Source organism: Rutilus rutilus (genome assembly GCF_951802725.1).
Source record: "Rutilus rutilus genome assembly, chromosome: 6".
Taxonomy (NCBI): Eukaryota; Metazoa; Chordata; class Actinopteri; order Cypriniformes; family Leuciscidae; genus Rutilus; species Rutilus rutilus.
The window spans coordinates 10,949,779-10,963,585 of NC_140214.1; the positions used below are offsets into that span (position 1 = coordinate 10,949,779).

Genomic DNA, 13,807 nt, shown 5'->3' on the forward strand with positions numbered 1-13,807 from the left:
TAAACATTAAACCACAATCAGACACAAACTCTCAGCGGCTGGGACCACAGACCACCAGCCACTACAAACACACTGACCCCTCAGCGGATCTTTCCAAAACAAACCATGAGTGGAGTGTGTGGAACAGCCGCAGGGTCTGGAATATCAGCTGTGTTATGCTCCCAGAAAAAATAACTTCCAATATAAACCTAAAGGACGTATATAGCATGTAAAAAAAGTATTTGTGCTCTTCTGTCCTAAGATTTTGATGTGCTATATATATATAACACTCACAACAGAAAGCTCCCTTTCCCAGTTCTCCCAGAGCAAATATTCAAAATAAGGCCTGTTTAAAAGCCCTGTTCCAGCCAATTTCTGCTTCAGAAAATGCATGATAAACCCATTTAGCTAGTTTATCTTTTAGAATTTGCATTGAATCTAGCTGATTTATAAGCAGGTTACAATTACAGTTTGGGGTCTGTGTCATGATTTAGATAATAGGAGGATCTAAATGCAAATTCCTCATCCTCATGCAAATTATGATTCATGACAGTTGTCATCAAGTTTTTACTTAAAAGGGTTTGTCCATAAAGACAATTTTCCAGTTTTGTTATTAAAGGATATACAAAAATACATGTATTTTACCCGTATTTTCTGAGTACGGTTGTTTATGCACTACTTGCCTATGGGGTGTGAAACAGGCCAAAGCTGCAAAAATGATTATATCAGAAGTCATTACGATACTGCAATCAATAAGTATATTAACGCCTACTTTTACATACAAGATCTATTAATATTCAACAACTCAGCCCATTCTGTTTAAAGGGATAGTTCACACAAGACTAAAAGTTCTGTCATTATTTACTCACTCGCGTGTTGTTCTTAACCTGTATGCCTTTCTTTCTTCTGTAAAACATAAAAGCAGATATTTTGAGAATATCTGAATAATATTTTTTTGTGTTGTTTGGTTCTCAATACATTTTTGGGTGACCTATCTCTTTAAAATACTGTGAACTACACTGCACACATTCGGAGGACAGTCAATCAGAAGTCAAGCAAAAGCAAATCAAAAGTCTTAAATGTACAGAAGCACAAACAGCTTATTCAAACCTAAAGGTCAGAGGGTACTGTAGACAACAATCAGGTAAAAACAAAACAAAACCTTGACTAACATTTTCCACTCAACTTGAGAGAGAGAGAAAAAAAAAAAAAATTGTGTAGAATATGTTGTTTGTAACTGAAATCAATCTATTTAAAAACCTACATAGGTGGCATTTCCTTACAGTGGCACATCTGAATTTCGCTACCACTCATTGCTCTTCTCTTTACTCATTTATTTCTTTTAATTAGCAGTGGTGTCACACTCTCTTTACCCATCTATAAGCTGTGAGTTTGTTTCTGACGCTTTGGTTTTTCTTAATCCCAGCTTTTTTTTTTCACGCAGCGTGCCAGGGAATGCTGATAATGAGCTTAAACTTGTGTGTGTGTGCGTGTGTGTGTGTGTGTGTGTGAGTTCTCAGCGTGAATGCTGTGGGATTAGTCAGATGTTTACCCTCTATGTGCGTTTGGCTGCTTTAATTGGCCTCTGCAACGTTCATTCTTTAAAATTCCCTACAGGGCTCATAGTCAACTCAGCAAGAGTACACAAACACACACACACACTAAAGATCGGCAGGAGAAGGGAGGAATGTTGATTACACAGGGTGGTGGGAGACCAGAGACATGGACAGCGGCCCCATGGTCATCAGCTCAGATGTGAACAGCAAGGGCTCAGATATCCTTGCTCATAAAAACAGAGAGAAAAAAACCTACATAAATGGTGTGTGTGCGCACGTTGTCGCTCTCTGACTCAAATCTAAAAAGTCAATTTAATAAAACCTGAGAGAATCAAATCCCAGCTCAGAGAGGAGGGGTCAGGAGTGGAAATGAATAAGAGAGATTGAGTTTAATTCATTTAAACAGCCCGTCTTACACACACACACGCACACACACAGCGCAAGGCATTCATCCCTCTTATTTTCTCTGATCCTTCCATTAACAATAAAATCCTCAGAGTGAGTCAAGAAAGAAAAAAAAACAACCATACCAACAGATCACAATAACAGAGATTAAACAGATTACGAGTCGAAGATCACAAACACACGTTCAAACAAAGCCGCATGCAGTCTGATGGGTGGACAGAGACCCCAGAGAGAGAAATATTTATAATTGAACTCACACCCTCAGACATCAGCCACCGCTCTGATCTCCACACACTCCACATATATATATACATACAACGGACAAAGAGAGAGAGAGAGAGATATAGAGAACCTTTTAGAATGCACAAACATCTCCTAAGACTCCTCACCTTGCATCTTAATGCATCATTACACCTCAACTGGACTTGAACTGGGTTGGTTTGTGTGCGTATAAGCCCTTTATCAGGCTTCAAAAAGTAGTTCTGCTGACTGAACAGATATATTTCTCATTTACGTAAACGTTCTGCACTGATGGACTTAAACCATACTGCAGCTGACAGCCAGAACGCTGCAACGCTCTGATTTCTAGGTCAGATGCTCGGTATATATGTGTGTGTGTGTACGCGTGTGTCCAGCTAAAGCAGTTACATTGTAAAAATGAGACTATTATAGTTGGATTTCCACTGTGACCTCTTTCACCTCTTTCTCTGGCGTTGTCCTGAGAGTTTAGAAACTAACTGATGCCTCCAGATTGCTCATGTTCCGGACCCAACTGTGCATTTCAAATGGTTTGCACAATACAAGTTTACTCAAGAAAAAGGACTTGGTCTGAAACTAGCCAAAGTGTCTTCTGTGAAATGTGTAAATGTGTGCGCTTTAGTTTAGGGTCTGAAAATGTGGGGAAAAAACAACTTGCAGGAGTCCTCACTAGTAAAAAAAGAAGAAAAAAAGTTTAATAAATGTATGAAAAATGTTTGAATTAAAATCTAAAAACCCTAAAAGTTGTTTGCATAATGCTGATGCAAAAAAATAAATAAATAAAATAATTAAAGCTGAATGAGAAACAAGAAACATGTTTCTGTCCAACCTTATCTAAAATGCCACACTCAATGTCTATGGATGATTTAGACTGATTAAAGATTTAAATGAAAGGTTAATCATTAATGTTAAAAGTAGTTGCTAAAGAAAAATTGTTACAATATGTTACAGGGATAGATGCTTTTTCCTGCCAATTTAATGACACTAAAAATGACTTCATGTTGATGCCAATGTCATCATATTGCCATTGTATGACATAACAGCTTCAATCAGCCTAAATATCCTAAAACATCACATCGGGGATTTCAGTCTTTTCAGACTGCCACAGCAACAACAACTTGGTTTTAACTAAAATGACCTGACAGTTTGAAAGAAAGCTGATTGGCTGAAACCCAGAAAACAGGAAGCTGTAAGATGACTATATATGCTATACTGTTTGCACACACACACACACACACACACACAATGGTCTCTAAAGACCATAAAAGCACACCCACCCACACATTGTGCCCCCTTTAAGATCCCCTTCCCTGTGCAGATTTGTGAGAATAATTCCCACAGTCCCGTTTTCTGCATCTCTGTGGAATGACACCCACTTCCTGTTCCCTGAGGGTTCTTACAGGAAGTGGCCTTCCTGTCTCTCTCCGCCTGTGTTTGTTTTAGTCTCAGAAAAAAACATGCAACCCTCACACAACCCAAACAAAACATTCTCACAAACTGGGTTTTATGAAAGCCCTCGAGAATACTTTCAACACTTTATACAACTTAAGGGAGATACATCTCAGACAGAGTGTTTAGAATAGCATCTTGACTTCAAAATGTCAGGTTAATTCATTAATATCTCAGGAAGTGGAAGGACTATGATATTTAGAAATGAGTGTCGTTACAGTAAATACCTGTCTGGCGTGGAGGGGTGCCCGTTGCGGCCGTTCTGTTTATGTGTGTACGGTGAGTCCGGAGGTGTGTGGATCCGATGGTACCCGCCGTGCTCCAGCGAGCCGATGCCGGCGTACGGGGGCTCCTCGGGAGGAAGCGAGGTCAGGGTGGACTGGCTAAAGTCCTGGATCTCAGCATAGTCTCGTTCTCTGGCCTGACGCTGGCGAATCTCTCGCGTTTTAGCCTGGATCCTGCATAACAACGTTGAAAAAGCAATAACAGAACACATATTAAAAATAACAGAAAAACAAACAAGGAATAACAGATAGATCAAGATGAACGAAACACAAAAAAAAAAAAAAAAAAAATCCAGATTTATGTTGTTCAGTTTGGTACTAACCTAAACACTCGCCACTTGTTATAATGTTATTTATAAAGTCTTATATTTTGGCATCTTATTTGTTTCTTTTTTATGTCACTGTTTTTTGTGTATTTTGATGCTTTGACAACACGCTATGCAAATAAACACAAAAGAAGATATTTTGGAAAATGTCAATTTTTTTGTTCATACAATGAAGATCAGTAGGATCTCATGTTGTTTTGGACCCCATTGAGAGCTAGTTTCTTCACACAGGACCTTAAAAAAAACACCTATATAACCTCCATCAAAAGCAAAATGATGAATGAGCGTACGAGTAGGAGATTAAGAAAGAAATTGAAAGAGTGGTGATATCTCAGCAGGGTCTCACAGGACAGAAGGGAAAACGGGAGGGGGTTCACATGGCATTATTAATAAAACAACATGAACACACACACCTGCAGGCAAACATACAACACAATGAACTTTAAATGACAAACCTATTACACAAACATAAAAAATATGAAAGTATCACAGTGCTTTAACAAAACACATTGACAAAACAAACAGGACTCAAACAATCATGAAGGAAGAGGGTTTGAGGAAGTGGGTACGGCTGGCAGGTAAAGTGTCAGGAAATGCCTCTGATTAAAGGCTGATGATGGGGGAGATTAGCTCTGACTGTGTGTGTGTGTGTGTGTGTGTGTGTGCACCTCTCTTGCTCTTGTCTCATTCTGCGCATCTCCTCCTCCGATACATGAGTTTCCTCTGGCTTCCACTTTGCACCATCCAAACGCTCGTCCTTACGGTACTTCCCAAACCTTGAAAACACACAAACACATTTCGGGTTGATGAAACGGTTTCAACAACAATTAAAAAGCTAAATAACAGTGCATCTTAATTATAAAAAACATAAATCAATTTTTAGGAAGCTGCATTCAAACGCTACTTGGCTCAAAAATACTGAGTATTCAATTTGAGTATTCAACAAAAATACCCCTTCAATTTTAATGGGCACTTCTCCTTAAAATAAAAGCTCTTAAACCTGTCAGCTCTATTTAAACCGCTCTTAAACCATCTATTCTAATTCATTTAACAAACTAATCACTGTTTTGGCAACTCTGCAAAGCTTTTCTGCAAATCTTTGCTTTATCAAGCATATAGATTCATTATTATTCCGCTGACATGTGCATGTGAGCTGACTGAGGTGTGTGTGAGAAAGCTGAGTTTTTCAATACGTTTGTATGCGTACAAGTTCTGATATTTGGCAGAGCTCATTAATATGTAGAGCGCTCATTAATATGTAGCAGGTAGCTTTGGCTCAGTGAGGCAGATGACAGCCATTAAAACACTCCACTGCCCCAGCAGCAGTCTAAAATATCAGACTTTTCAAAAATGATTTATCTTTTGCTGACAGATTCAAAAACCTTCAAATGAGCTGCGTTCTTGCTCCCTCTCCCCTCTAGTCTTCTCGTATCTCTCTAAATAACTTCATGGAAACTCAAACTTTTCCTCGGTGTCTTAGATTGGACTGTCCATTCTGCCTAGAGCTCAGGAACATACTGTCACTCCACAGAGCACACAAACTCACAGCCCATCAATATTATCCATTATATATATATATCAACCACATTATTCTTTTTATTAATAGTACAGGTAATCTAGTTAGATGCATTGCGGTTGACCGTCTATACTGTATATACTATTGTTCAAAAGTTTGGGGTCAGTAATTTTCTTTTTAAAGAAATGTATTCTTTTATTAGGCAAAGATGCATTAAAGTGATATTACAGATATTTGTAATGCACCAAATCAGCATATTAGAATGATTTCTGAAGGATCATGTGACACTGAATACTGGAGTAATGATGCTGAAAATTCACAGGAATGAATTAGTATTTAGTATTTATTTATTTAGAAAGCACCTTTTAGGCTACACAGTAACTCCAAAGTGCTGTACATTACAAATAATGTAAACAAAAAAATAAATACAATAAAGAAGACAACAGAACACCCACCAATAAAACACCCATTAATGAGAACAGGTATGACTTTAGAAGGCACTTGAAGGTATTTAAAGATGGGGAGATCTAAACACAAAGGGCAGGTTGTTCCATAATCTTGAGTCAGTGACAAAGAAAGTGCGATCACCCTTCAATGTAAGACGCACTCGGGGAATACTTCGAATTTAAAAATATATTCAAATAGAAAACTTATTTAAAATTGTAATAATATTTCACTGTTATTAATATATTACTGTTTTTACTAGGCTATATTAATGTTATCACACAAATGCCTTGAGCATAATGGACTTCTTTCAAAAACATTAAAAAATTATTACCGACCAAGTGATGTAAGCACTGAAAATACACAAATATTGTATGACATTTTGAATTTTTCCATTAGATATTTTCCATCAACATTTTTCAGTAATTAATAATAAAAAAAATCGACATTTCTCTTGATTTTCATGCATTCTGGGACCGCATAAACTAAAATAGACCTTTAATGTTTTGACTAAAAAAGTATTTTTCATTTATTGGGTTGCATAAGTGGAGTTTGCTAAGGCAACTGCAGCGCATATCTAGAAACCAGGATATTAAAAAATGTAAAGAAACTGTGCTATTTTAAAGACCCTAGCAACCACCTAGCATAGCTCCAGAAAATAGAAGACCCTTGCAACAACATAGCAACAATGGCCCTGCAAATATCCACCTAAGAAATGTGTTGGCAGGATTTGTATGTGCAAACACCACTCATTTCTTAACTCACTTCTTTCACTAGTTTTGTGTTTTCTGCCTATTGTTGGCAAAGTCTTTGAGTCGGAACATGGTTGCGTCGGTGGGAGGCTCACTAGTCTTTTTATTCTATTGTTGGATTTTGAGCTAATTAAGGACATGAAGAAAAAGTGCTCTGGGCTGATCTGCGCTCTTATCATCATTATTCTTAGTCTCTTTTATCTGACACAAAACACTGCTCAGATCTGCTTTTAATTACCTGAACATCTCTCCAAGGCCCTTGAGCATTCCTTTCTTTGTTTTACCCTTCTCTTTCTCTGGCTTCTTTTTGTCCTTCCCCCCTTTTTCTTTCTTCTTGTCGTTTTGAGGCGGGTTGCCATTGATCAGCTGTTGCTCGGTGACGGGAAGAGGAGTGAGATCAGCTACCGTGGAAACCGAATCCCGCCCTGAACGAGAGCTTCCTTCTGTGTCCTCATCCACTACAGGAAGAAAAAGGGAGAGGAAATGCTATTATCAGACGCAATAAAAAAAATAAAAAAAATAAACATCAATTAATCAAATTGGCAGCCGTTATCACTACATTTGCTGAATTTTAGTGCGTTTAAACCAATCAAGAGCAGCCGTACATGTGTCCATGCACTCCTCTTCATCTCCATTGGCTGCTGGCTTGTCGTACGATTTGTCGATCGCGGCTCGGAAGCTCTCGTTGCAGCCCCGCCCCCGTATGATGCGTGGCCGCGGCCGGTGAAAGGGCATGTCGCCATTGAGAGTTACCTCGGCGACGGCCGTCTGTAAACTTTCCAGAGAGCTGGACTTCTTTAGGCCAAGAGATGGGCCAAAGTCATGTGAGGAAGAGCCTGAGGAAGAGTTTGTTAGTTAAACCACAAAGTACAACCGAGCAGTTAGCATGCAATCTGTCCGCCACAAATCTCAACCATAACCCAGATAAAAGTTTATTAAAGAGTGTGTGTGTGTGCTTCTATTGTATGTAGTCAGCCATGGAAGCAAAGGTGTGTTTCTGTATTAAGTGATGAAGATAAATGAATGTAAATGGAGGACAGGAAAGATTGCATGAATTTATCTTCATCACGCAGCACAGCCTTACTGAAGCGTGTCAGAGCTCCCCTGCTATTTTAAATATAATACAGCTGTGTGTTTGTAATACTGCAATATTAAGATAAAATAAATTTTCAGAACAAAATGTTTACAATAAAACTAAAAACTGTTGTGCAGGGCAATACTATATGTAAAGAATATATATAAAATTAACTAAAAGTTTGAGATCAGTATATATATATATATATATTTTATATTAATGGTTTTATTCAGTAAGGATGCATTAAATTGATAAAAAAAATGACAGTAAAGACATTGATAATGTTACAAAAGATTTCTAGATTAGTAAGAGCTTCATTAGAATGATTCCTGAAGGATCATGTGACACTTAAGACTGGAGTAATGATGCTGAAAATACAGATTTGACCACAAGATTAAATGACATATACATATAGTTATAAAGTATATATATAAAGTGTTGCTTAATAGGTGCTAAAATAAACATGTTGTGACAAACAGTTGTGACAAACAGGCCTAGGAAAGTAATCAATGATGAAACACTGAAGAAGAACAGGCAGGGATGTAACAATCATGTAGTGTGGAAAAGAAGTGAGTGTGTAAGTGGTCATGCTTACCTGGGTGGTTCTCTGTGCATTGTGTGAGGTTAATCTCATCAGCCACTGTGTGAGGGGCACACATACATACACATACATTCACAGGATGGTTAGTTTGACCATTCAACATGCAGCAAGCAACCAGGCAAGTATCACCATCAACAAATCAGACGACAGAAACAATCAGTCAGTGCTCATTAACAAAACCATTTGTTTCCATAGTTATTCTGCTGAGTCAGAATTACCCCTTTTCTACTGAGACGGTACCGGTGCCCAAACTGACCTCATTCCACATGTTTCAACCAAAAACATGGTGAGAAAAACATGATTCGTATTTGTCTTATTTAACCTGCTGATATTAAAAGCAGGAATCACTGACATTATGGACCGAAAACATAATAATGTCTTTGTAACAAAGTTACAAACAACTCAAGCTAGACAGCTTTAAAAAATAAATATGTAGTTCAGCTCTAGAGTCAGTGGAAACACTGAACGGTTTCTCAGAGAAGACTGCAGAACCCTTGTCTGAGCCCTGGCACCAGCTCCATTTCAGTGGTAAAGTGGTAAGTGAGGAACATCCAGCAGAATTGGATCAGTGGAAACAGTGTTCAGATTAGAAAGCACATGCACATGGGAGACCAATGCAGACTTAGTGACGGTAGATGGTGAATGGTGATGCTCAGAATGAGAGACATTCTGAGAAGTGCTCTTATAAAAGAGAGGAAAGTAACTTGAGCAAATGGATTGGATTTCAGGGTGGGATTTTATCTACTGGGACTGACCTTTAGAGTATCTAGGTCCAAGCAAGGTGTTTGGGACTGATCTTTAGATAAGGCAAGTATGTCAAACCTCTTGTCTTTGGGACTGACCTTTAGAGTATCTAGGTCCAATCAATGTGTTTGAGATTGACCTTTGGAGTATTTAGGTCCAAGCACTGTGTTGGGAGTTGGGACAGACCCTTAGAGTATTTAGGTCTAAGTAATGTGCTTTGAGTTGCTCTTTAGAGTATTTAAGTCCAATCACTGTTTTAAGGACTGATGTTTAAAGTATTTACTGTTTTTGAGACTGACCTTTAGAGTTTTTAGGTCCTAGAACACTGTTTGGGAATAATCTGTAGAGTATCTAGGTCCAATCACTGTGTTTGGGACTGACCTTTGCGATATTTATGTCATATTACTGGTTTTGAGATCGACCTTTAGAGTTTTTATGTCCAAAAACTGTGTTTGGGACTAATCTGTACACTAGAGTATCTAGGTCCACCAATTACTGTGTTTGGGACTGATCTTTAGAGCAGGGGTATTCAATTAAAGACGCAAACGGTCCGGTCTCTATTATTTCCTTCCCAGCGGAGGTCCGGACAATACATTTTTGGAACAGTTATACATTTCAATCGGGACAGCCATAGTACTTTGTAAAAGAAAAAATCCTAACATTCAAAATAAGTAGCCGATCTATTTTTCTGCTCACCGTGTTTCTGCTACTTTTGTTGAAATAGCCACGTCAACTGCAGCTCTTAATGCTGTGCTAAACGTCTTTAGCGAGAGAGAGAGAGAGAGAGAGAGAGAGAGAGAGAGAGAGAGAGAGAGAGAGAGAGAGAGAGAGAGAGAGAGAGAGAGAGAGAGAGAGAGAGAGAGAGAGAGAGAGAGAGAGAGAGAGAGAGAGAGAGAGAGAGAGAGAGAGAGAGAGAGAGAGAGAGAGAGAGAGAGAGAGAGAGAGAGAGAGAGAGCAATGCGCAAGGAACAGAAACGTGCTTGAACGAATCGTGTTTGGCTCCAGATAAATATATTGGAGGATTTAGCTCTGAAAGATCATTACTTTAAACGACCCTGAGCACCTGTGGTGTGAACCGCTCCATGTTTTTATGCACTGCTCACTTTAAACTGTAGAAATGGTAAAAATGGCACAATTATGTCTCAAGGATGGAACCAAGTTGGGGTCCGGACCACGGTCCGCCATTTGAATACCACTGCTTTAGAGTGTCCCGGTCCAATCACTGTTTTAAACTGATCTTTAGCACTGTGCTTTATGGTTGATGTTTAGAGTAGCTAAGACCAAGCACTGTGTTTTCAAATTGATGTTTAGAGTATCTAGGACCAAGCACTGCGTTTAAGATTGATCTTTAGACTACCTAGGTCCATGCTCTTGGACTTGCGGGTCTTGACGATGTCGAGTTGGCCTGCGTCTCCATACTGCTTGGTGCGTTTCTCAGACATGCTTTGCCTGCCAAAGCCTTCCCTCTGAAACAAACCCTCATCTTTAGCACTGGAAGAGCTGAGGAAGGGATCGAGAAAGAGAGAGACATTAAATCACAGCACAGTGTCCAGCCCTTGGCCCTGCTCTAATAACAGAGGCTCCTTTGACAAACAAAGGAAAGGCCATGGACTCAATTACTGCAGGAAGATCGTCAGAAGAGTCGGACAGTTGATGCTCAAAATAGAAACAAAGACAATAGATACTTCAATAAATAAATTGCAATACTTTCTAAACTGTCCACTTTTATTTACCTGTCGGGAAGCTCTTGGTCCCAGGGTGGCGGTGGTGGTGTCTCCACAGCGAAACCCATGTCATCGTGTGAACTGGATGACGATTGGTCAGACAACTGGGTGGGGAGAACACGTGGCCTGTCGTCTTCAATTATGACCGTGTCATCCTGAGGCATGTTCACCGTCGGTGAGAGCTGATAATGATCTATAATGAGAGATAAGAGCAGGAAGGGGTGTAGAGACAATCAAATTATGTTATTATTATAAAGTAATCAAGTAATTCAGCTAATCCCAATCATGGTGGGGGTTTCATGATGTGCAGATGGTAAAAATAAAGATAACAAAAAAAAAGTGTATGTTATAATTTATGCAAAAATAAATCAACTCATTCTGAGCAAAGCAGGTCAAAGTCACAGAGAATCAAGAGCAACACTGAATAATTTCGGTCGTACCCTGCACGTAGTGAGATGTACAAATGAAAGACTTTTAAATGCAATGCAGGCTGGGTGCAATTTGCATGACTGCTTTTTCTATATTCGTTTGTGCAGAAACCTTTTGCCTTTTGATTAAATACAGATAGAAAGTATGCATTTTAGACATGGGAAATAGTTATATTATGTTGTTTTTAATCGGTTTAGAAATTTCCCACCCTAGTCTAAAATAAAGCCCATGAGAAACACTTTGCTTTTTCAGTATACTTTGATAAGTGAAACCGCGTGGGATGTAAACGATCACACAATGCACTGCGGTTGGGAACAAAGTGCTTTCTTAAAGAAACACTGGAAACAAATGATTCTCTTCATGCCATTTAGCTTGATAATAGTTCTTGAGTATCTTTTTCCACTAAACAATGTACTCGAGATATCGTACTCGAGATATCGTACACGAGATATTGAAGCAAAACACACACCAGTATGTGCCTTTCCTGGGAATCAAACTCATGACCTTGGCATTGCAATCATCCGGCTCTACCAATCTACTTTTTTCAGCGGCCTTGGTTCCAGAAGTATTTCTACCATTTATTTTCCCAATAGGGACTTTCGTTAAAGTTTTCGTTAAAGCGCTATAAGCCATAAACCAAACCACAACATTTACAACTTTTTGTCCAAGGTTAAAGACAGTGTAACTAATTAACATTCCCTAACATTATTTAGGGAAATAACTACAATCCCATGAAGCCTGGCAAATGACAATCAAATTAAAAACGACAGAGAAATAAAACTATTGATTTAAAAAAGTTGATTGTGTACTATATACATATTTGTAAAATATGCATATTCAGCATATAAAAATATTTAAGGTGTTAAAGAGTGTAGTAACTCCATTATGTAATTTGCAGTGATTCATGGGAGTGGGCAGTCACTAAAGATTTCTTTTGGGCACAATTTGTTTGTTGTGATTCTCTGATTTGGGGAGATTTCTTAGCAGAATCATGGGTAAAGTCGTTTTTCACCAGGAATTCTTCTGTTAAACATGATTATTTAAAAAATAAGTTGCACACAAACTTTAAACATAAAAATATGTAAAAAAAATAACTTCAACAAAACAAAAGCACCTACCACCGATTAACAAACCAGTTGCTCACAGTAGGTCTTGTCTTTAAAGGTTTACAAGTTATCACTAAAATAAATTCCCCATGGAGAACATGAAAAGGACTTTTACTTTGGAAAACCGACTATATCCACTATACCACTCCACCAAACAAACGTCTCATAATAAGCCAAGTCATCCAAAAAACAATTCAAATTTTCATAACATTTGTATAAGAGACATTAACCTGTTGTCTGTTTATACATAACCTCACCCGTGCAGATGCACACCCAGTCAGCACACAAACTACAACATCCTCCTCCTATTATTGACACACATCTTCTGGGGTGTGTTTGAAAACAGGTCTATAGATAGACAGTCACAATCTGATAGAAGTGAGTCTGTATCTCTCTGCAGGAGCCTTCGAGTAGAGCGAGCTAATGAAAGCCTGTCTGTGTGAGTGTAAATGGATGGTATGGTATGAGCATGACTCTGCATATATATATGGTGAATGGAAAAGCATATGCACTTCTGTATGTGGCACCCTGCTACTGTCATTTCCCATGAGTGAATTCAGTTGTTGACAGGCGGGATAACAGCTCCGGCTGGGCGTTCTCGCTCTCTCACACAGAGAGCTCTCAGTGAACCTCCACAGCTCTGCATCTGTTTGTCCAGGGTAACACTCATATGTTTTCTGTTAGACCACATGTTTCTTACACACTGCAGCCCAGAGATGCCAGTTCTTCTTCTGAAACCTGATGCTGCGTTCAAATGTGATCGTAGAGAGCATCTGGTGATGGTTAACTTGCAAAATAATGCAAATAATTACTTTCCTGAAAAAAATAATAATGCTGCATTCCCCAAACCCAATGCGTTTTAGTTGATCTGAAGACCATAATATATGTACTTGTGTGTAATTTTAATAAAATGACATTCAACGGGGGTGTTTTGGAAACAATGGCAACATAAAGGGATAACTGTAATTGGCGATCTATATGAGAATGGAATTTTTATGACATATTCTGAATTGGTGAAAAAATATAGTATTTTGGGCCAAGGGAATTTTTGGAAATATCTGCAGATCAGACACTGTGTTAAGAACAAATTCAATGCAAGTGATAACCCTGTGTATGCCTATCTTAAATTACCATGTAAAACTCAAACTGCTTCTGTGTA

General features: G+C 38.6%; 1 protein-coding gene across 2 annotated transcripts in view; it reads right to left on the bottom strand.

Annotated features, from left to right (window-relative positions):
- Positions 1 to 13,807, bottom strand: part of pard3ab (par-3 family cell polarity regulator alpha, b) — an 83,906-nt gene that overhangs the window by 22,014 nt on the left and 48,085 nt on the right. The window contains exons 16-22 of one of the 2 annotated variants that reach the window (XM_084410633.1): positions 11,123 to 11,306; positions 10,747 to 10,889; positions 8,640 to 8,684; positions 7,575 to 7,805; positions 7,208 to 7,427; positions 4,926 to 5,033; positions 3,875 to 4,105 (exon numbers count right to left, since the gene is read on the bottom strand). In XM_084410633.1, the coding sequence (XP_084266759.1) occupies positions 3,875 to 4,105; positions 4,926 to 5,033; positions 7,208 to 7,427; positions 7,575 to 7,805; positions 8,640 to 8,684; positions 10,747 to 10,889; positions 11,123 to 11,306 (1,162 nt within the window). The remainder of the gene's footprint in view (positions 1 to 3,874; positions 4,106 to 4,925; positions 5,034 to 7,207; positions 7,428 to 7,574; positions 7,806 to 8,639; positions 8,685 to 10,746; positions 10,890 to 11,122; positions 11,307 to 13,807) is intronic. The other variant, XM_084410634.1, reaches the window with a different exon arrangement.